Source organism: Mauremys reevesii, linkage group 7 (genome assembly GCF_016161935.1).
Source record: "Mauremys reevesii isolate NIE-2019 linkage group 7, ASM1616193v1, whole genome shotgun sequence".
In the NCBI taxonomy this organism is placed as follows: domain Eukaryota; kingdom Metazoa; phylum Chordata; order Testudines; family Geoemydidae; genus Mauremys; species Mauremys reevesii.
Window position 1 is genome coordinate 93,233,481 of NC_052629.1, and position 19,967 is coordinate 93,253,447.

At 55.4% G+C, this 19,967-nt stretch overlaps 4 protein-coding genes across 6 annotated transcripts; 1 reads left to right on the forward strand and 3 right to left on the reverse strand.

Annotated features, from left to right (window-relative positions):
• Positions 1 to 333: 333 nt before the first annotated feature.
• On the reverse strand, positions 334 to 2,249 carry LOC120369053 (zinc transporter 1-like). Its single transcript, XM_039481943.1, has 2 exons — positions 1,718 to 2,249; positions 334 to 1,061 (listed from the first exon to the last, which is right to left on the reverse strand). Exons 1-2 carry the CDS (start codon positions 2,247 to 2,249, stop codon positions 334 to 336), a joined length of 1,260 nt encoding a protein of 419 aa, XP_039337877.1.
• A 3,389-nt stretch (positions 2,250 to 5,638) lies between these two features.
• On the forward strand, positions 5,639 to 15,849 carry UBXN1 (UBX domain protein 1). Its single transcript, XM_039482910.1, is given in 11 exon segments — positions 5,639 to 5,749; positions 8,941 to 9,063; positions 10,252 to 10,336; positions 12,207 to 12,260; positions 12,361 to 12,482; positions 12,857 to 12,935; positions 13,127 to 13,318; positions 13,513 to 13,564; positions 13,961 to 14,077; positions 14,414 to 14,594; positions 15,239 to 15,849. Coding segments are annotated over 11 exon segments (1,131 nt in total). The 5' UTR covers positions 5,639 to 5,673; the 3' UTR covers positions 15,289 to 15,849.
• LOC120369505 lies at positions 5,744 to 8,500 on the reverse strand. Of its 3 annotated transcripts, none has more exons than XM_039482911.1 (3): positions 8,269 to 8,500; positions 6,841 to 7,101; positions 5,744 to 6,237 (listed from the first exon to the last, which is right to left on the reverse strand). In XM_039482911.1, exons 1-3 carry the CDS (start codon positions 8,344 to 8,346, stop codon positions 5,821 to 5,823), a joined length of 756 nt encoding a protein of 251 aa, XP_039338845.1. In that variant the 5' UTR covers positions 8,347 to 8,500; the 3' UTR covers positions 5,744 to 5,820. The 3 variants fall into 3 exon arrangements, with proteins under 3 accessions (XP_039338845.1, XP_039338847.1, XP_039338846.1); XM_039482913.1 differs by lacking the exon at positions 8,269 to 8,500 and adding an exon at positions 7,518 to 7,596; XM_039482912.1 differs by lacking the exon at positions 8,269 to 8,500 and adding an exon at positions 7,488 to 7,588.
• A 2,602-nt stretch (positions 15,850 to 18,451) lies between the features above and the next one.
• DMAC1 (distal membrane arm assembly component 1) lies at positions 18,452 to 19,937 on the reverse strand. The gene is made up of 2 exons (XM_039547575.1): positions 19,597 to 19,937; positions 18,452 to 19,079 (listed from the first exon to the last, which is right to left on the reverse strand). Exons 1-2 carry the CDS (start codon positions 19,793 to 19,795, stop codon positions 19,012 to 19,014), a joined length of 267 nt encoding a protein of 88 aa, XP_039403509.1. The 5' UTR covers positions 19,796 to 19,937; the 3' UTR covers positions 18,452 to 19,011.
• Between the last annotated feature and the right edge of the window lie 30 nt (positions 19,938 to 19,967).

Here is a 19,967-nt window from a genome sequence, read left to right on the forward strand (position 1 = left end):
GCAGCACGGCAGGTTCCAAATCCCCATAGTGACGCTGATCCTTGGAGCCGGTTTCTGCTCCTCACTTCATTCTCAGTCTTCAGGGCGCTGCCAACACCCCACTGCTCCCCTACATGCCCCTGGCTCCTCCCTCCGGGAATCACACATGGGCCTGGGGCAGGCAAAGAGCAGCGGCATGGCGGAGGGGTGGGGGAGCTGGCACAGTTCTCGACTCCCCGACCTGCCTGAGGAGTGTGGGGAGCAGATGCTGCTCATGGGGAGTGGCTGCCATGGCCCCTGCTCACTCCAGGACGTGCCCCTTTTAAGTGCTGGTTCAGAAGTGGCTCCCATGGCTCACACTGTGGTCTCATACTCCAGGATCACCATGGGGCTGGAGGATGGGAGTGACGAGTGCCTCTTCCTGGGGGCCTCACCACCACCCATACAGCCATCACCCTCACCTGCTGCCATGCAGCACGGTCCCTGAAGTGCACCGAACTCGGGCTGCACCGTGGCTGCGTGGATCCCATGCTCCCAGAACACCTGCTGGATCCTCCTGGCCACAGCCTTGTAGGAGGCAGTGTCAAGGCACCAGACATGGGCCGTGGCCACCAGGCTGTAGGCACTGTCCAGCTGCCAGACATGGAGCTCATGCAGGGCTGCCACCCCCTCCGTGCTCCTCAGATATGACTCAAGTCGCCATAGGTCCAGATGGTCGGGCACAGCCTGCAGCAGCACCAGGGCAGAGCCCCGCAGGGAAGGGGCACCCAAAAGGATCAAAGCCAGCACTACTGCCACACAGAGCCCAGGGTCCAGGTACAGCAGCCAGCAGGGTCCCAGCTCTGCCAGGGCTGGTGCAGGGCCGCCCAGGGGCCGGCATGGCATCCCAGTGCAGGGGGGCAGGCAGGCCACTTGCTCCACACATGGGGGCCACAGCAGGTGGAAGGCAAGTGAATATAGCAGCACGGTGGCAGGGCCCAGGGAGGCAGCCAGGAGTCGAAGGCAGAGAGCCAGCCAAGCACCAGACTCCTCTGCAGGCAAGAACCCGTCCTCTAGACAAGGCTGCCTGTTCCCCAGCAGGTCTGTGCAGGGAGGAAGGAAGAGGTGTGAAAAGGGTATGGGGGCAGCATTTCATTCTACAATTTGGGGGCAAAGGGCAGGGGTCACAAGGCAAGGTGGTGGGGGGCAAAGGAACCAGGGGCAGCTCCAGGCACCAGCGCAGCAAGCGCGTGCCTGGGGCAGCAAGCCACGGGGGGCGGCCTGCCAGTCGCTGTGAGGGCAGCAGGCAGGTGGCTTTCGGCGGCGCGCCTATGGGAGGTCTGCTGGTCCCGCGGCTTCGGCGGCAATTCAGCGGCGGGGACGCCGATGGCGCGGCACTGGCAGACCTCCCGCAGGCATGCTGCCGAATCCGTGGGACCAGCAGACTGCCTGCAGGTGTGCGGCCGAAAGCCGCCTGCCTTCCATGCTTGGGGCAGCAAAAAACATAAGAGCCGCCCCTGAAAGGAGCAAAGACTTAGGGAGTCATAGGGCAGGCTCGATTCTTACTTAAGCAAACTCCCCCACCCAAAGCTGAAGGAGTGGCCCAGTACCCCTTCCCCCCACATCCCTCTCCAGACATCTCAACCCGCACTGACACAGCAGGCCTGGCCTGGTACCACCTCCAAGCTCAGCCCTCCCCTCTAGCTGAGAGACAGGCCTGGGCCAGTATGCCCCCTCCCCCCCACCCGGCAGAACTCACCTTGTGTCTCCTGGGCAGATCTGCCTGTGGCTGCGCCTTCTCTGCTGGTGCTGGCATGGCCGCTGTGATGACTCTTTGCTCGAGCGGGATGGTTCTGCCCATCCAGCCTCACCCTGGCCAGATGGATGAGGAGCCCAGCAGCCCCAACTCCCACCAGTGCCAGGGGCTGCTCTGTCACCTGGGGGTGCCCTGCCCGGTGCAGTGCCCTGGGCACCAGGGCCAGGCACAGTGCTGTCAGGAACACGCCGCACACCAGGGTCCCTGCCACCCGGGCTCGCACCCATCCAAAGGTATTCCTGCAATCGGGGTGTGCTCCACAGGCCAGCTGGCCATCCAGCAGAGCCACCCCCAGCGCTAGCACCATCCCCAGCGTCTGGAGTGAGCAGGAGAGAGCCAGCAGGGAACCTGTGACCCGGCTGGCCACTACCTCTGCCAGGAACAGGCCAATGGCAAGACAGAGCTGGGCAGTTAGCCAGCCCTGGTGCCCCCGCAGACCTTGCCCTGCCAGCCAGCCCTGGTGCCCTGTCCGCATCGGCAGCCTGGGGAGCCCCATCCCTACCCCAACAGTGCCTGCCCCCATATGGGGTCTTGTACCTGTCTAGCCTCTGGACTCCTGTCCCTACCTCAACCCACTCCCCTGGCAGCCTTGTCCCTGTCCCTGCCCCTGCCCCAGCAGCCTTCTCCCTATCTGGGCTCTGGGCTCCTGTCCCTGCCCCCACTGCTCTGCACTTGGCGCCAGGAGTTTGCACTCGGAGTGGCCGGTGGTGCACACAGTCCCGTTGTCCCTGGGGGTTCCTTAAAGGGACAGCACTCGCTCGCTCCCCCTGTGGCTGCCTGCCCAGCCCACCACCAGCTGGCAAGCACAGCACACAGGCTGCTCTCAGTCTCACAGCCCTCGACTCAGCAAGAAGACGTCTCCTCTTCTCTCTGCAAGCTGGGATGGGAGTGAGCAGGTACCCCCATTCCTGGGGTCTGCATGGGGCAGCTCAGACATGGGAACCCCAAGGGCCAATGTACTGGGGAAACTGGGAATCCCAGCTCTACCCAGGGAGTCAGCACTGCAGAAAACTGGGAATCCCAGCTCCACCCAGGGGGTCTGTACTGGGGAAAACTGGGAATCCCAGCCCCAGCAGAGGCTTCATAGACTGCAAGGCCAGAAGGGATCAATCACTATGATCATCTAGTCTGATTTCCTGTATAATACAGGCCTTCCCTGCATTAATTCCTGATTGAACTGGAGGAGATGTGTTAGAAAAATATCCTATCTAGAATTAAAAATGGTCGGTGATGGAGAATCCACCAGGACCCTTGGTAAATTGTTCCAATGGTTAATTACCCTGGTCCCTCACTGTCAAAACTTTACGCCTTATTTTCAGTCCAAATGTGTCTAGCTTCAATTTCCAGCCATTGGATCACGTTCTACCTTTCTCTTGTAGATCAAAGAGTCCATTATTAAATATTTGTTCCCCATTTAGGTACTTACAAACTATTATCAAGTCACACCTTAACCTTCTCTTTGTTAAACTAAATAGATTGTGCTCTTTGATTCTACCACTATAAGGCATGTTTTCTAATTCTTTAATCATTCTCATTGCTCATATCTGAATCCTCCAATTTATCAACATCATTCTTGAATTGTGGGCACCAGAACGGGAGACAGTATTCCAGCAGCAGTCACACCAGTGCTAAGTACAGAAATCTTCCGTACCCCTAGTTGAGATTCCTGTTTATGCATTCCAGGACTGGATTAGCCTTTGGGGCCACAGAGCTGCACTGTGAACTCATGTTCAGCTGATTATCCACCATAACCCCGCAAATCTTGTTCAGAATCACTACTTCCCAGGATAGTCCCCCATGTTTGTATGGCCTACTTTCTTTATTCTTAGCTGTATACCTTTACATTTAGTTATATTAAAAGATATATTCTTTGCTTGCACCCAGCTTACCAAGAGATCTAGATTTGCTCTGAATCAATGACCTGTCCTCTTAATTACTTACCACTCCCCCAATGTTTGTATCATCTGTAAATTTTATCAGTGATGATTTTATGTTTCTTCCATTTAATTAATGAAGACGTTCAATAGCATATAGGGCCCAGAACCGATCCTTGGGGGACCCATTGGAAACACACATGCTTGATGATGATTCCCTGTTTACAGTTACATTTTGAGACCTATCAGTTAGCCAGTTTTTCAATCCATTTAATGTGGGATATGTTAATTTTATATCAGTCTAGTTTTTTAATCAAAATGTTGGGCAGTACCAAGTCGAACACCTTCCAGAAGTCTGTGTATATTACGTCAACACTATTACCTTTATCAACCAAACTTGTAATTTCATCAAAAAAGATATCAAGTTAGTTTGCCAAGATCTATTTTCCATAAAACCCTGTTGATTTGCATTACATTACCCTCAACTGCTCTGTTATCTTGCCTGGGATCAATGTCAGGCTGACAGAACTATAATTACTCAGGTTATCCCGTTTACTCTTAAAAAAAAATGTCCCAATATTAGCTTTTTCCAGTCTTCCAGAACTTCCCCAATGCTCCAAGACTTATTGAAAACCAACAGTAACAGTCCAGAAAGCTTGTCAGCCAGCTCTTTTCAAACTTTTGGATGCAAGACATCTGGACCTGCTGATTTTAAAATGTCCCACTTCAGTAGTTGCCGTTTAACATCCTCCAGAGATACTAGCTGAATGGAAAGATATGAGTGGAATGGTTATTATTACCATATGATGAGACTATATCATATGTTTTCCCCCAAATACAAAACAGAAATATCAATTTAATGCTTCTGCCTTTTCTGCATTATTATTGATTGTTCTACCATTTCCATCTAGTAATGGACCAATATCATTGTCAGGATTCTATTTGTGCCTAATATGTTTTAAAAACTCCTTCTTATTGTCCTTAACTCTGCTGGGCATAGATTTCCCGTTGTTTCTGTTTGCTTCCCTTATCAATTTTCTGCAATGCCTAACTTCTGATATATATTCATTAGTATCAATGTCCCCTTTTTTCCATGTATTTCTCTCTCTATATATATATTTAATCTCTGCCCTCTCTTCCCCTCTAAACCAAGTCATTTTTTTAACCAGCACAGTCTTCTTCTTCAGTTCTCAGATTGAAGTTTTTTGTGCATTAGTAAGGTGTTCTTAAATGGTTTTAACTGGGGTAACTGGGAATCCCAGCCCCATCAAGGGGGGATCTGTACTAGGATATCCATGTGACATTGTGGGATATGTCTGTATCAAACCGTGAAGCCCATTTTGTATGACGTAACCCCGATGAAGGTGAACCTATTTAAATGCCTCCAGCCAGCCTCCCTGCCCAGCCCAGGGGCGTGGCAGCTTGCTAAAGGCCCAGCACGGAGAATCCACCAGGACTCATAATCTGCAGCTGTCATGGTCAAATGACTCTCGAGTGGTGAGCTACCCACCTAGACCTCTTCTGCACAGGTGCCTGGCTGGAGAAGGGTATGGGAGCTATCCAGCTAACCACCCAGACAAAGAAGGAAGAGAGAGGAGTGCTACACTGAGTAGGCAGCAGCCATTGCCACATGGAAGCAGAAGAGCAAGGACAGGAGGAAGCTGAAGAGCCTGAAACACCAGCAGAGGCCTTGGATGCACAGGATGGAGGAGATCCAGCAGCATGGGGGTTTTGGACTTTTGTTATTTTCCAGAGATCCGTTACTATTGAGCGCTTTGGAAGAGTAAAGTGACTGTGGTTCAGAGCTGCCTTTGCTAACTCTGTGTTCCCTGCATTCCTGTTGTATTGTCCCTCAAGAGGTTAAACTAGAAGCCCAGAGCACCCACAGCCAGTGGGATGTGTGTGTAAGAAACTAGGGGTTCAGAAGGCCTGGGGCATCAGTTTTGGGGGCGAGGGCAGCTGGACTGCAGAGCCCCATGGGGTCCATGCCTGGGAGGGCAATCAAGAAAACCAGAGCTGGAAACAATGACCTGGCTGGACCCAGACTCAGCTCCACCTCGGTCCCTTCACAACAGACAGGACATAGATCACACGCTGCCAGGTTCACAGTGTAATTGACAGAGGTTTGCCTGCGTGGGGCTGGGCCCAGCTGGGCTCTGCAGGATTGGCCTCTTAGGGTGAAGGCTCAGCTGGGCCTGGTGCTTCCTCGGTGCCAGGTGGCTCCTCATCCCCAGTGTCGATGTCATAATGGGGTGGGGCCTGCCTGTGCCCAGTGCGGTGTGCATACTCCACCACCCGGACATGCCCGTCGGGACCCACCAGCTGCCGGTAGCGGGGGCAGCCCACAGCGTAGAACAGCTGCTCTTTGATCCTGCGGCCCCATTCTAGCCCATGGCCTGGGGTCTCTGCTGGACCCAGCTCCCGTTCCACCAGTGAGCGGAACAGCTGCTGATACTGGCCCAGGGATAGGCCATGGATCTGGAGTGGCTGAACAGCCTGGGCCTTTGCCCTCCTCCTCCCCCTGAGGGGCTGGCGGCTGCAGAAGACGCTGGCTGTTGTGGGTCCGGGGGGCATAGAGGCCCAGGGTCCCTGCGAGAAAGGGCAGAGCTAGAGTGAGGGGCCAAACTAGGACTCAGAGCTGCTCTCCCTACCCTGCCAGCAATCCCCTGACGCTGCCTTGTACAAGACCTGCTGGCTGGGGGAGTGGGGCCCTCCAACTCACATAAGTCAGCCATATAATAACGCCCATGTGGCACCCTCTAGAGGCCCCCCCTTCATCTGAGCGTCTCAGCACTTTTTACCCAGTAATTCACTAACCCCACCAGGAAGGAATCATGGGGAGCACTGAGATGGAGATGACTCTGGTGAGGGGCGGGGGCTGTTTGTACATGGATCCTTCACTTGGCACTGAGATGCAGCCACCTAGACTGGGGTGGTGCACAAGGGCCCTTCATACAGTGAACCCTCGTTAATGCTGAGATGCAGGTGCCTCTTGGGTGGTGTTCAGGGACTGTTTATACAGGGATCCCCTGGTAGGGTTAGATAAGATGCCTTGTTTGTTCTTGTAGGATCCCTAAGGATCACTGATCTGCATGGGGGTCCTGGCCTGGGTTGTGGCTCTGAGCCAGTCCCCCAGATCCCTGGCCTCCAATTGTTATCCAGCTGTACCAGCATTGTTGCGCCCCAACTCACCTGACTAGCTTTGTACCCTGGGCCCTGACGTGTTTGCCGTCTGCTTCTGACTGAGGCCAGCTCCACTCTCTCCGAGTTGGGGGCTCTTCGCACACTGCCCTCAGAGTCTGGCCAGCTGCAGTAGTTGTGCTCTTGTGCAACAATATTCCCAGATGCCCAAGGGGCTGGAGGGATGCTGAGAGCGGGCCCTGACGGGTAGAACAAGGCTGGGCCTGGCTCCTGAGGCGTGAGGCCTGGGTGTGATCCTGTGTCTGGGGGCTGCTGCAAGGGGAGGATAGACAGATGAGGGGGTGAAAGGGACTACAGTGCTCAATATTACAGTATCTGACATTTAGCTAGTGAAATCCCAACATGCACTGCAGGCAGTATATATACAGACTGCTGCCCCTGCTACTGAGATGCAGTTGCCTCTGGGATGGGGGCATGGCAGCTGTTTACATAAGGATCCCTCATCCAGCACTGAGCTGCAGCTGGCTCTGGGGTGAGGTATGATGTCTGTTTATACAGGGATCTCTTGCCCAGAAATAAGATGCAGCCCTTTCTGGGGTGGGGCACAGGGGCTATTTACACAGGGATCCCTCATCCAGCGGGGAGATGCAGCTGCCTCTGGGGTGGGGCAAGATGAGGAAGCCATTTTATATACACACAACAAACTCCTCCCATCCACTGCCTCTCACCATCCTGACCAGCCCAGGTGCCTCCAGCCCCTCACTGGTGCTGGGCCAGGAATGTCAAGGTTCTGCCCATGTGTGCAGGTTCCGGATGCAAGGCATCACCGAGGAAACATTTGTGGCCTCGGCTGGGATGTTCCAACCTGAGCGGTGTCATGCCAGGTTAGAGAGATGTCTCTCACAGCCCCATCTCACACCACATGTGCCCTCAAAGCAAACTCATCTCCTCTTCCACCTGCCCTGTAGACCAAGAGAGGAGCGAAGAGACTCCACCCCTCACCCAAGACCTCACCCACCCAGGTTCAGATCAGGCTCCTTGTCTCAGCTCCCATCTCCCTGGGTAAAATAAGGCTGCCACCCCCACATCTGTCTTGGAGTGACAACAGCTGGGCCCCCTGAAATATCTCCTTTGCTCTGCATTTCCCTGACCGGGGAGCCACCTTACTGGGCTGGGTGTGGGGTGGATTTAGGGTACCAAAGGAGATCACGAGGGGGAGCTGAGTTTGTAGAGCTCATGTCCTAGCACAGTGTCCATTCACTGCTGGGGCCCTGGGCAATGTGCATCCCACAGGGACTGGAGATGGGATGCAGACTATGGGCTGCAGCAGAGTCTCCTCAGCAGCACATGGCCCGGGCACACAATGGGCTTGTCCTCATTATGACTGTGGAGATTGACTGGAACAGCTGTTCCAGAGTAAAAGCAGCCGCCTGGTAAACTGCTCCAGAATAGCCCTTGTTCTTTGAATTCACCCCCTACCTTAGTCCAGAATAACTTCACTTTGCAGATAAGCCCTAAAAGAGTCAAAAGCTTTGGGATGGGCATCGGGGTCGTCATGCCTCTCCTCTGACACCAGGGGGCTTGCTTCCACAAGAGAAGAAGGATGGTCTGTTGGTGTCAGAGGAGAGGCGTGATGTTGGACAAGTCACTTAGTCTTTCTGTGCCTCAGTTCCTGCGCTGTTCAATGGGGATAATAGCCTGGCTCTACTTCCCTGGGGTGTGTGAGGATAAATGCAGTAAAGACTGTGAGGCAGTCAGATGCTATGGTGACGGGGACCAGATTATGTTGGCATAGGCTCAGTGATATAGACAGAGCCTGGGACCTGACAGCTCCTGCGGTGGGGAGGCCGAGATAAGATCCACTGGATGAGGGGGAAAGGGGGTCACTCTAGAGAGGGCATGGCTGGATGTTTCTCTCTGTCCTGGTTATTCTGTGGACCCCCTGTCTGGAGTGTGGCTCAGGCAGCTATTAATGGGTTGGTTCTCAAGTTGGATGTGGGGAAACTGAGGCAGTAAGTGGTGCTGTGACTCACCCCGAGTGACCCAGTGAATCACTGGCAGAGCTAGGGATGTAACTCAGGCACACTGATTCCCCCGCTCCCCACTCTAACCACTAAGCCCCACTCCGCTCCGGGTCTCTGCCCCTTTAAGGAGGAGCGCAGAACGGCGCCGTTTGTCCCTGGGAGGTTGCCGTCTGCCGCCCTCACATGACCAAACACAGCGGCCGCTTCAGTCTCGCTGCTTCCGGCGCGGAGCCTCCGATAGCCGGACCCGGTGAGTCCCCAGGACACCGCCCCCGGCCTGGACCTGCTCCGCCAAAATCCCCCTAGCCCGGCCCCCGCGAGGGGAGACTCCGTGGGGAAATACAGGGGCTCTGCAGGGGGCTCTGTGGGGAGATACCGGGGCTTGGGGGGCTCTGCAGGGGGATGTGGGGGGAGATACAGGGGCTTGGGGGCTCTGCAGGGGATGTGGGGGAGATACAGGGGCTTGGGGGCTCTGCAGGGGATGTGGGGAGATACAGGGGCTTGGGGGGGCTCTGCAGGGTGATGTGGGGGGAGATACAGGGGCTGGGGGGGGCTCTGCAGGGGGATGTGGGGCAGATACAGGGGCTTGGGGGGGCCTCTGCAGGGGATGTGGGGCAGATACTGGGGCTTGGGGGGCTCTGCAGGGGTATGTGGGGGGAGATACAGGGGCTTGGGGGCTCTGCAGGGGATGTGGGGAGATACAGGGGCTTGGGGGCTCTGCAGGGGATGTGGGGAGATACAGGGGCTTGGGAGGTTCTGCAGGGGGATACAGGGGCTGGGGGGGGCTCTGGGGAGATACAGGGGCTTGTGAGGGGTGTGGGGGGCTCTGCCTGGGGGTGGGGGTTGTAAAGAAGGGATGGGATGGAGTCTCTGCCTGAGGGTGCGCCACCAGCCATGCAGAGGTGGGGAGTGGAGGAGAGTGGACCCCGGTGCCAGGGCATGAACGCAGCTATGAGCTGGGTGCATCCAGTCATTGGTTGCAGGGTTTAAGGGGCCCTTTAACCCAGTGGATAGAGGAGGGCTAAATGGCATCACACCCCGTCCTCTCTGGCTCCTGGCCACCTCTTCAGGGACAACGCTCTGGACCTGGGCACAGCCCAAGTGGCCCCTTTGCTCTTGTCTGCCATGGGTTTTGCCCCCTGACCTACCTGTAACCCTCTTGTGGTGGGATTCACCCCAGGACTAAGCATCACACAACAGCATGAATCATGTGAGACCAAGGGGTCTGTGGGATCTAGTAGGAGCTGGGAGCCAGGACTCCTGGGTTCTATTCCTGGCACTGGGAGGGGTGTGGGGTCCAGGCCCAAGGAACCTCTCAGGTAGTGGATGTGCCACATATTACATCCTGTTCTCCAGTTGTCCCACTCTGTCCTTTAGCAGCCACTGATCCTCTTGAAGCTGCCCGGTAACACATCTTCTTCCTCTCTTCCCTTTGCAGAGAGATAGCTCGGTCCAGAGCAGCACATCATGGAGTGCACAGCACTGGAGAGTCTCATCGAGATGGGCTTCTCCCAGAACAGAGCGTACGTGTGCCCCTGCCTCCATCCCCTCATTCCCCTCCCAGGTGTCCACAGGCTGCCTTAGCTGCCACTGCATCTTGACCAGGTCAGGATGCTCCCTACCAGTGATAGGGGGGTCATGGCCTATGGCTGTAGAATGGCAGCATGGCGGGATCTGATGCAATGTGGGAATGCTCTTTGAGGGGAAAGGAAAATCTAGTGCTGAGAGCAGGACTTCTGGATTCTATCCCCAGTGCCGGGAGGAGAGTGGGGTCTAGTGGGTTAGAGGATGGGGACTGGGAGTCCTGTCCCTTTGCCTCAATTTCCCCACCAGCACAGCAGGGATAATGCTTCTGCCCATTTCCCCCCCCCCCAGTTCTTCAGACTAAACAAGTAATGCTTATACAACGTTCCCCTGGGACAAGGCTGGAGACTGGCTGTGTCACATGTCAGAGACATTGTGCAATGATGCCTGTGCTGCACCCCCTTGGTGATACCGAATCAAAGCAGGGGCTGGGGCCAGTTTGATGTTCTTTAACTTGAATTCACAACCCCAGCAGCTTGGGCATCCCCTCATGAACAGCACGAGGGGACCGGCCAGTGAACGAAGCCAGTGAGTGCGAACAGCAGGATCTGTTTGAAATCAAATCTGCTACATGTATCAAAGCTGGATGTAGGGGCCAGCAGCGTCAGTTCCCTAGCAATGGACCAACTGGAGCAGAACCAGGGTCCTTCTAGCCCTGGCTCCCAGGGTGCTTCAGAGGATTCCTAGAAGCTGTTATAGAGGGTAAGGCCAGAAGGGATCATTAGATCATCTAGTCTGCCCTGTGGTATAGTACAGGCCAGAGAATGTCTCTCAGTTCCCCCTGCATTGAGCCTGATCACTTGTGTTTCACTAAAACATCTTCCAGAAGGGCAGCGAGCCTGGACTGGAGATGGAGAATCCACCCCTGCACTGCGGAGCATGTTCCAATGGTCTATCACCCTCCCTGGGAAAAACATGCAATTTCTCATTGAAATGTGTCTGGCACCAGCTTCCAGCCATTGGTTCTTGATCTCCATGTCTCTGTTACATTAAAGAGTCCTTTAGTGCCTGCTATTTTTCCCCGCTACGTATGCTCTAGTCAGATCACCTCTGTCTTATTTTTTAATGAACTAGACAGATTGAGCTCTTTCAATCTCTCACCGTCAGGTGTTTTCTTCAGCCCTCAAATTGTTTTTGAGTTTCTTCTCTTCACCTTCAGTGGCTCAACACCCAGTTTCAAAGGTAGCACCCAGATCTTGGTGCAGGATTCCAGTCATGATCTCACCAAGGCCATGAGCAGAAGGGAAATCACCTCCCTGCTCTTGGGTAGGCCTTCCTAGTCAGTAGGAGGGTTTTGAGTGGCCAGCATTGGGTGGGGGGGAAGAGAAGGGAGCTATTTGTGCCTCTGCACCCAAAGGAGTAAGCAGCTGGAGGACAACGTGCCCCATGAAGGCCTCACCTTAGCTCCCAGTATCTAATGATTGGCTCAGCCCTGAAGCAGACAGTATTCTAGTCCTTCCAGAGCCTCCACCAGCATGAATGATCACTCCAGTTATATAGCCTAGCACGTGGCTCCTCTGTGTTTCCTGCTGAGTCCCCCTCATCCCTGGCTCGCGGATTGATGTTACGCTGGTGGCTGTGGTGTCTATTCCAGGTTGGGGTAATGTTCTGTCAGTTGGCTAGAGAGGAGGAGACCCAGGTTTGTTCTCAGGGCCTGGACAGTGGCGGTTTGGGTCACCCCATTGAGCTGTCCATCTGTCTCTGGTCTATGAAGCGTTTCATGGGTACGATGCTGCTGTGGGAGTGGGGCAGTGATAGAGCTGTGCAGCTCCTGGGTGGAACTCAGCCATGGCTGTCTGTTTCTTTTAGGGAGAAGGCGCTGGCGCTGACGGGGAACCAAGGCATCGAGCAGGCCATGGACTGGTGTGTTGGAGCCCCCCTCCCCCTAGATCTGTCTGCATTTCCATCCTTTATGACTCTGCCTTCTCCCTGCTGATGCTTGTTCTCTCTCCTTCCTCAAAAGGCTCATGGAGCATGAGAATGACCCTGACGTGGATGAGCCATACGTGCCTCCCCAGGGCCATGTCTTGGGCACGGAGGAGCCACCTGAGGGAAGCACCCCTGAGACCGTGGAAGCCAGAGCAGGTTTGAACAGCCCTGAGGAGTTGCCTGTGCTGGGTGGAGGGGGGGCAAGCTGCTCACCTTGACTTGTGGGATCCTCTAGGTTGAGCCGTGGCCCACATGCACCAGGATCTTGCCTGCTTCTTGGCTGTTCCTTCCTTGAGTGACCCCCTCCACCCGCGCTGGGATCCCACTGACTCAGGGGGTGGGCTTTGCCTGAAGGAGGGGCGGGTTGGGAGCCCTGCTGCGGTCTAGGCTCACACACTTGTGACAGGGGCTCTGAAGGATCCTGGTCCCACCCTGATGTCCCAGTGCTTTGCTCATTACCTGTGTACCTTGTGTAGGCAGCAGGGGGTGCTCACCTCTGAGCAGAGGATAATGAAGGCTTTTCCCTACAGATCTCGTGGAGGAGGGCTCAGCGGAGGGAGATGACAAGCACCCCTTGACTGAGGAGGAGAAGAAGGAACAGACCAAGCGGTAGGAAGGCCCCCCTCCACCCCCCATGATTTCCTGGCTGGCAGGGAGAGACCTGTCCCCCAGGGATGCCAGCTGCATGGCATGCTGGGAAGCATAACTCTTGGAGCAAGGGGGATTTGGTCCCTTAGGGTGTGGGTCCTGTGGGGAGCAGGGGCCATGGAAGGTGGTGCCCACTCCTGTCCCTCCTGCAGGATGATGGAGCTGATCGCACAGAAGCAGCGGGAGAGGGAGGAGCGGGAGAAGCGGGAGACTATTGAGCGGGAGAAGCAGCGGCGCAAGCAGGGCCAGGAGCTTTCCATGATCCGCCAGAAGCTGCAGGAGGACGAGATGAAGAAGATGGCAGAGGAGAGGCGCAGGGAGAAGATGGAGGAGAAGCTGGCCAAGTGAGAGCCCAGGGAGAGTGGGATGGGGATGTGTGGGGAGCAAGTGAAGACTGAGGGAGTGGTGGGCAGTGGGATGGGGTACATTGGGGAAAGGGGGAGGAGTGGATGTAGATATGGAACTTGCCCTTGCCGTGACATTGCAGCAGAAACACCCTCGGCTATGCTGCCACCTCTAACTATGCCTGTTCTTGCAGGCAGCGGGTGCGTGAGAAGATCGAGCGGGACAAGGCAGAGCGAGTCAAGAAGGTGGGTGAGCAGCAGTGGCTGGGTGGGATCCAGGCCCCCCATGGTGGCTCCTGCCACTGCTGTCCCTTAAGCTGGGGGAGGAGTGTGTGAGGAGGTTGTGGGGTGTGTGTGGAAGTAGGCTGTAGGGGGAAGGGCTGATGAGGGGGTGGGGCTGTGGTGGGTCCCATTCACCCTGTGAGATCCCATGCTCAGTGCCCTCTATGTAGGGAGGGAGATGCCCTGGGCGTGACTTTGCTCTGTGCCTGCTGGGTATGGTGTGTGTGGGGGTGCTGTGTGAGTGCTAGGGAGTGGGTGGGTGGGGTCCCTAGGGCAGCCTGGTGAAACCAGCTTGGGCCTGGAAGGGGAACCCACTTGCATCTTGGTGCCTGTCCCACTCAGTGTACCTTTCCCATCCAGTTTGGAGGTGGCAGCAGCTCCCAGGCCCCAGCCGAGCCAGTCCAGGAGACACCGGTGCCCTCATCCCCCAGCCAGGAACCGCCCACAAAGAGAGAGTATGACCAGTGCCGAATACAGGTACCCGGGTAGGGGGCAGCCCCACAGACTCTTGTGCTTCGTCCATCTGCTCCTTAGACACATGCCAGTCTACCTGCTGTGGGTTCTGGGTGGTTGCAGACAGCAGGCCTTGCTGGGAAGGGTGGTGGGGTCCCAGGCAGTCACTGGGATATTGGCCTGATCTGGCTTGCTGCTGCAGCTCCGGAGGAAGCCCCCTATCTCTGAGGTCACACCCAGGGTTGCAAGACAAGGAGAACACAGGCAGCTCTCCTCTTAACGCAGGGGGACTGGCCCTCCCAGCATGCTGCCCCACTGTGGCATGGGGCCTGCACTCAGCCGCTCTTGCCCTCCGTCCAGGTGAGGCTGCTAGACGGGACGTCGCTCACGCAGACCTTCAAGGCCAAGGAGCAGCTGGCAGCCGTGCGGCTGTACGTAGAGCTGAACCGCAAGGATGGTGGGGAGCCCTTCCACCTCCTCACCAGCTTTCCCCGCCGCATCTTCACTGACGAGGACATGGAGAAGCCCTTGCAGGAGCTAGGTAAGCCTTGGGCGGAGGGGCAGGCAAAGTGATTGATTTGAGGGCAGAGTTAGCAGCAGAACTGGGGAACAGAACCAGTTCTGGCTCCCAGCTGCCCTGCTCTGACCCACTAGATCCCACTCCTGTCCCAGAGCTGGGGAACAGAACCAGGAGTCCTGACTCCCAGACCCCACTACTCCAACCACTAAGCAACAGTGGGGAGTCCTTTGAGAACAGATCTGGGCTGAGGACTCGACTAAGGCCCATCCAGCTGTTCCTTTGGGGCCCCTATCAGAGAAGGGAGGGCATGGAGTCTGCTTGTGGGTGGTGCTGCTGGGGACAGGAGCCCGAGCTGTCAGCAGAGAACCCACTGCAAGAGCCAGCTCTGTCCCAGTTGTCCTCATTTGGGCAGGGTAGGCTGCAGCCCTGTAGGCTCTCTGCACAGTGGAAGCTGCACCAGCTGTTGGCACCAGCCACCACAGGGTCTTGTGGGAGGATGCAAACCACAGAACACCCAAGGCCCTTCCAGCTCAGACCCCCTGCTGAAATCACTCCCACTCTCAGGGATCAAACCTGCCCAGCCCCACGGGCAGGAGTGGACACTGCTCCCCCCACAATGCATATGCACCCGGTTCCTGGCTTCAGCCTGTCTCCTACCCCAACAGGTTTGGTGCCTTCGGCCGTTCTCATAGTGGCCAAGAAGTGTAACAGCTGAAGGACGCCCTGGCTCATGTGCTGTGACCGGAGCTCCCTCCCCACCCCGGCCCTGGATTCCTGTGGTTCCCTCTGCCATCCTCACACCGTGGTTCTGCCCCTCCCCCTGTCCGACTGAGCCCAGAGAAGTGACTGACCATTTCGCCTCCCCAGGACTGGAACCCAGCATAGCAGCTGCGGGGGGGTATGTGTCCAGCTTCCCTGGGGGAGTGCCACAGCGTGAGCCCCAGCACCAGGGACACTAATAAACATCATCTGTTCTGCTGCCGCTGCCACCCATTATTCCCCCATGCTGCTATTGGTGGGTGACAGGAAGGAGGCCCCAACTGAGCTGGAGGGGGCAGCCAGCAGGCTGAGCTCTGAGCAGACCCCCACCAGCCGAGAGGGGACCCCACTATAGCTTCATAGTCCAAGGGTCATAGATTTGTTGTGCCAGATGCTGCACAGATAATGCCGCTGCCACTATTACCCCCAGTAGCAGAGACGGGGACCCGATTGTCACACCGGGTGCTGCACAGATACCCTGCAGCCAAGAGTGGGGTCTGTCATGGCAAGTGCTGTATAGACAGAGGCTGGGAGGTAAAACTGGAGAAGTCAGAGGGGAAAGGCCTGGTAGGGAAGATGCCTTGCCCTAGGCAGTCTATGAGGAGAGACTCCTCTGCTCTCTCTACCCCTACAGTGTGATCTGGTCTTACCCCACGTGCCCAATGGGGGCACTATGGGGAGGGGATAGTGCAAAGAGAAGTCCAAGCTCTGCAGGAGGAGCTGTCCCCTTACTCTCAGTGCTGGCTCCAGTGCAGCATTAGGGTACGGGGCAGGACCGGGAGGGCGGGGGGTACTTGCTGTGCTGGACCGTACCATCCTCCAGGTGAGATGTGACACCCAGGCCTGGCCCACGGTCAGTAAAGAGCCTGAGGTACAGCCCTGGGGGTTGAATGGGCTGTGACTCCCCTTCTCCTGCCCTGGTGCACGGTGCTGTGTGCTCCCCTCAGCTGGGGTAGTATTGCTACCAAGTGGGAGGGAGCTGCATAGGTGAGGAGATGGAAAACAGCTGTGGCTAGGCAGGTCTGGCTCCTACCCTCCCCCAAAGCCTGAGGGAATTAGTGGGTATAGGCAGGAGCCAGGCTGCTGTTGATACCCCCGTGGGGGGCTTTGCCCTACTGGCCTGGACTTGGAATGGGGTTTCAAAGCTGCTGTTGAAGGTGATAATTTAACAGACGGCAAGTGAGATGAGATCTGTGTCCCAGGACTCTGCCCAAGCAGTCAGGGCTGAGAGGCCCATTCTAAGGCTCTGTTCCCTGAAGGAGCAGCAGCCCATGGGGCACTCTGGGCCTGGGGCTCCTGCTTGCCCTCTCTGGGCAACTTGAGTTAGGGGGGCCCTTTTGGAGCAGATGTTCCTGCAGTTGGGCTGGGGAGATCCTCTGTAATCCAAACCCTGTGGAAAGGGAATGACTGTGCCAGCCTTCCTGCAAAGAGCCTGGCTGGGAACGTGGGAGAGGGCAGGGAGCAGCCCAGTTCTTGCTGGGGGTGCTGGGCTGAGGATGCAATCAGTAGTTAAAGCAGTAGGTGCTGCTCCCAGGATGGAACCTTTACTCTCCACATCCCTTCTTCCCTCCCCAGTTTGCTGGCTCAGTGCCACTGCCTGAGGTCATGTGCTGGGTCAGCCATAAAACCCAGCAGGCCCTTCGCTTTAAGCACTAGGTGCTGCATGCTCTCAGCATTGAGGACAGAATTTGACCCTCTCTCCATTATCTGTTGTTAGCACCTTCCCAGTCATGCTGCCCAATCCCAAACTATTCCAGTACAACTGAGGAGGGAAAGCCCACTCAGCCCCTGGCTGGGTCCAGCATCTGTCTGGATTAGTAACAGGCCACTGTGCTCAGTTGGTCTGATCTGACCACAGGCCCTCAAGCATCCCTGAATGCATCCCTGTTTGAACTAGAGGGGATCTGAGAAAAGCATCCTGTCAGGTTTAACAAGGGGATGCCCACTTTGGAGCTTGTGCGGGCTGAGTTCCCCCAAAACGCTGCTTGGCTGCCACCTTCCCATCCTCTGAAATTCCCCTAGACAGGGAGGATTCAGGGACACCCCCCCCCATTCTCCCTTCTATACCAATAGCTTTGTGTACCCCCATTATTTCTGTCTGATAGAAATAATTCAGGCTGTCAACATTACACTATTGGGTGAGCAGAGATGGGGTATTGTATGAGAAGCATTAATAGGCTGGGGCTTTGTGCCCCTCCTCCCCTTTTGGTTTTCTGGCCTTTGATGGTTACAACACCCCCTGAAATTTTAGAATTGACCAGATGTGGCATTTAAATGTGATCATGTTCCACACAGAAATGCTATCAAGTTGAGCCTAAGGCCTTTGCAAACTTGGCCAAAAATTTCCAGTGATGGAGAATCCACCCCAGACCTGAATAACTTGTTCCAATGGTTAATCATCCTCCTGTTGAATCTGCATTTTAGTTCCAGTCTGAATTTGTTTAGTTTCAACTTCCCAGCTCATGGATCTTGTTAGATCTTTGTCTGCTATATTGAAAAGTCATCTATGAAATTTTCATTCCCCATGTCAGTACTTCTAGACCAGGCGTAGGCAACCTATGGCACTGGTGCCAAAGGTGGCACGCAAGCTGATTTTCAGTGACACTCACCCTGCCTGGGTCCTGGCCACCAGTCCGGGGAGCTCTGCATTTTAATTTAATTTTAAATGAAGCTTCTTAAACATTTTAAAAACCTTATTCACTTTACATACAACAATAGTTTAGTTATATATTATAGACTTTTAGAAAGAGTCCTTCTAAAACTGTTAAAATGCATTACTGGCACACGAAACCTTAAATTAGAGTGAATAAATGAAGATTCGGCACACCACTTCTGAAAGGTTGCCGACCCCTGTTCTAGACTGATCAAGTCACCTCCTAACCACTTTGTTAAGCTGAAAACATTGAGCTCTGTGAGTCTGTCACTACAAGGCAGGCTTTCTAATCCTTTAATCATTCTTGTGGTTCTTCTCCAAACCCTCTCCAGCTTATTCATATGCTTGAATTGTGGATACCAGAACTGGACACAGTATTCCAGCAGTGGCTGCACCAATGCCAGCTACAGAGGGAATAAAGCCTCTTTTCTGACATGATTCCCCTGTTCATACAGCCAAGGATCACATTATCCCTTTTGGCTAAAGCACTACACTAGGAGCTCCTAGTCAGCTGATTATCTCTCTGTCTTTCTGAGTCACTATTTCCTAGCATAGGCTGAAATTCAATTCCTCCCCCACACTTCTGTGAGTCCAGGCCCCATGGGGCCAGTTCTTGTTGAGCAGAGCCTAGCTGGAGCCAAGGGGGGTTCAAAGCAGCAGGAGATTAAATTAGAACTGGATGCTGGAATGAACAGAGTCAAGACGGGGAGAAATACTGTCATAGCTCATCCCATAAACAGGAGCTAGTCTGGGGGATTGCACCAGAGGGGCAGTCTGGGGAGCTGCCATGGCATAAGGCAAGCCGAGAGGGAAGGGTTGCATGCAGCTGGAGCTTAGTGGAGAGGAAGATGGGGATTGTAGCAATGGGGGAGTTGGGGTGGGTCTCTTCTCTCCCAGGTACCACTGGGGAGCTACCATAGTAAGAAGAGGCAAACAGTTTTCTCTTGGATTCATGTTATTGTCCCAAATGCACATTGTTTGACTTGGCCAGTGCTGATGGAGGCAGCAGCTGCACCTTGTCCTGCCTTATTTGTTGTACTTCTTCTGGTTGCCAACTGGATCAGCTATGATGACTACGCCCCAGCAGACGAGACCTGGAGGGGAGAAAGGAAGGAGACATCGGAGGTGGCTGTATAGGACTGACGCTCTCCTCAAAGGCATGACCCCCAGGAACTTAAAGGGGGTGGGCAACATGTAGGTTATAGTTTCCCTAGAGATGGGGACTTGCTAGATCATGAGCCAATATGCTCCTTAAAGCCAGCATAGAAGTAGGAGTAGTGGGAGCCATGGAAGTTATCCTAACCCCTCTATGACCTATAATCTGCCTTGCCCTGACCTCAGTGACCCCTCCCTCCAGTTCCAGAGAGATGGGGCAGTGCCACTGACTCTTCCCTACCCCAGAGGCTGGACTGCCTCTAATGGGGGTGATTTGTATGGCTAGTCCCATGTAGCTGGTGTGGCCCTTGAACCCTGGCCTTAGGGTGACCTATAACCCCTGCCCCCCCAGGTCAATGACCTCCAATAAGACTTGTGACTCCAGCTCTCACTGACGTGTGGGACGGTTCCCATGGAGATGGGGTCACGCTCTGCCCACCCCTGACCCGCACTCACCGACTGCGAAGGAAAGCTGGAAGATGTTCCATGCGGAAGGGTAGTTGCCCCGGCTCATGATCCTGCGCGGGCCTAGATAGACCCAGTACCCGGCCCCGATCAGCGCCGAGCCGGACAGGACGCGGCAGCTCCAGCAGCTGCCGAACAGCGGCTTGGGGGGAGGCGCGGCCTCCTTGCCCTGCTCCACGGCCTTAGACATGGCGGCGGGGATGGAAGTAGCCGATTCCGAAGATGGCGGCGCCTACTGGGGAACCGGAAAGTCCGTCGGGTAGCGAGGAAACCAGCAGTAGAGACTTTTGTAACAAAGCGGAACCTGACCACCGGAAGTACTGACCCGTCCTATTGGGGTTCTAGGGAGCGGAAGACCGGAA

Excerpts from the sequence above, each read along its gene's own strand:
- LOC120369053 (XM_039481943.1), bottom strand. The coding sequence starts at position 2,249 with ATGCGGACAGGGCACCAGGGCTGGCTGGCAGGGCAAGGTCTGCGGGGG. Across the intron at positions 1,062-1,717 it reads ATCTGCCCAGGAGACACAAG|ACCTGCTGGGGAACAGGCAG; the intron begins GTGAGTTCTGCC and ends CTCCCTGCACAG.
- LOC120369505 (XM_039482911.1), bottom strand. The coding sequence starts at position 8,346 with ATGACGACCCCGATGCCCATCCCAAAGCTTTTGACTCTTTTAGGGCTT. Across the intron at positions 7,102-8,268 it reads TGAAGTTATTCTGGACTAAG|CAGCCCCCAGACACAGGATC; the intron begins GTAGGGGGTGAA and ends CTCCCCTTGCAG. Across the intron at positions 6,238-6,840 it reads CAGGGTACAAAGCTAGTCAG|GGACCCTGGGCCTCTATGCC; the intron begins GTGAGTTGGGGC and ends CCTTTCTCGCAG.
- DMAC1 (XM_039547575.1), bottom strand. The coding sequence starts at position 19,795 with ATGTCTAAGGCCGTGGAGCAGGGCAAGGAGGCCGCGCCTCCCCCCAAG. Across the intron at positions 19,080-19,596 it reads CCAGCTTTCCTTCGCAGTCG|GTCTCGTCTGCTGGGGCGTA; the intron begins GTGAGTGCGGGT and ends TCTCCCCTCCAG.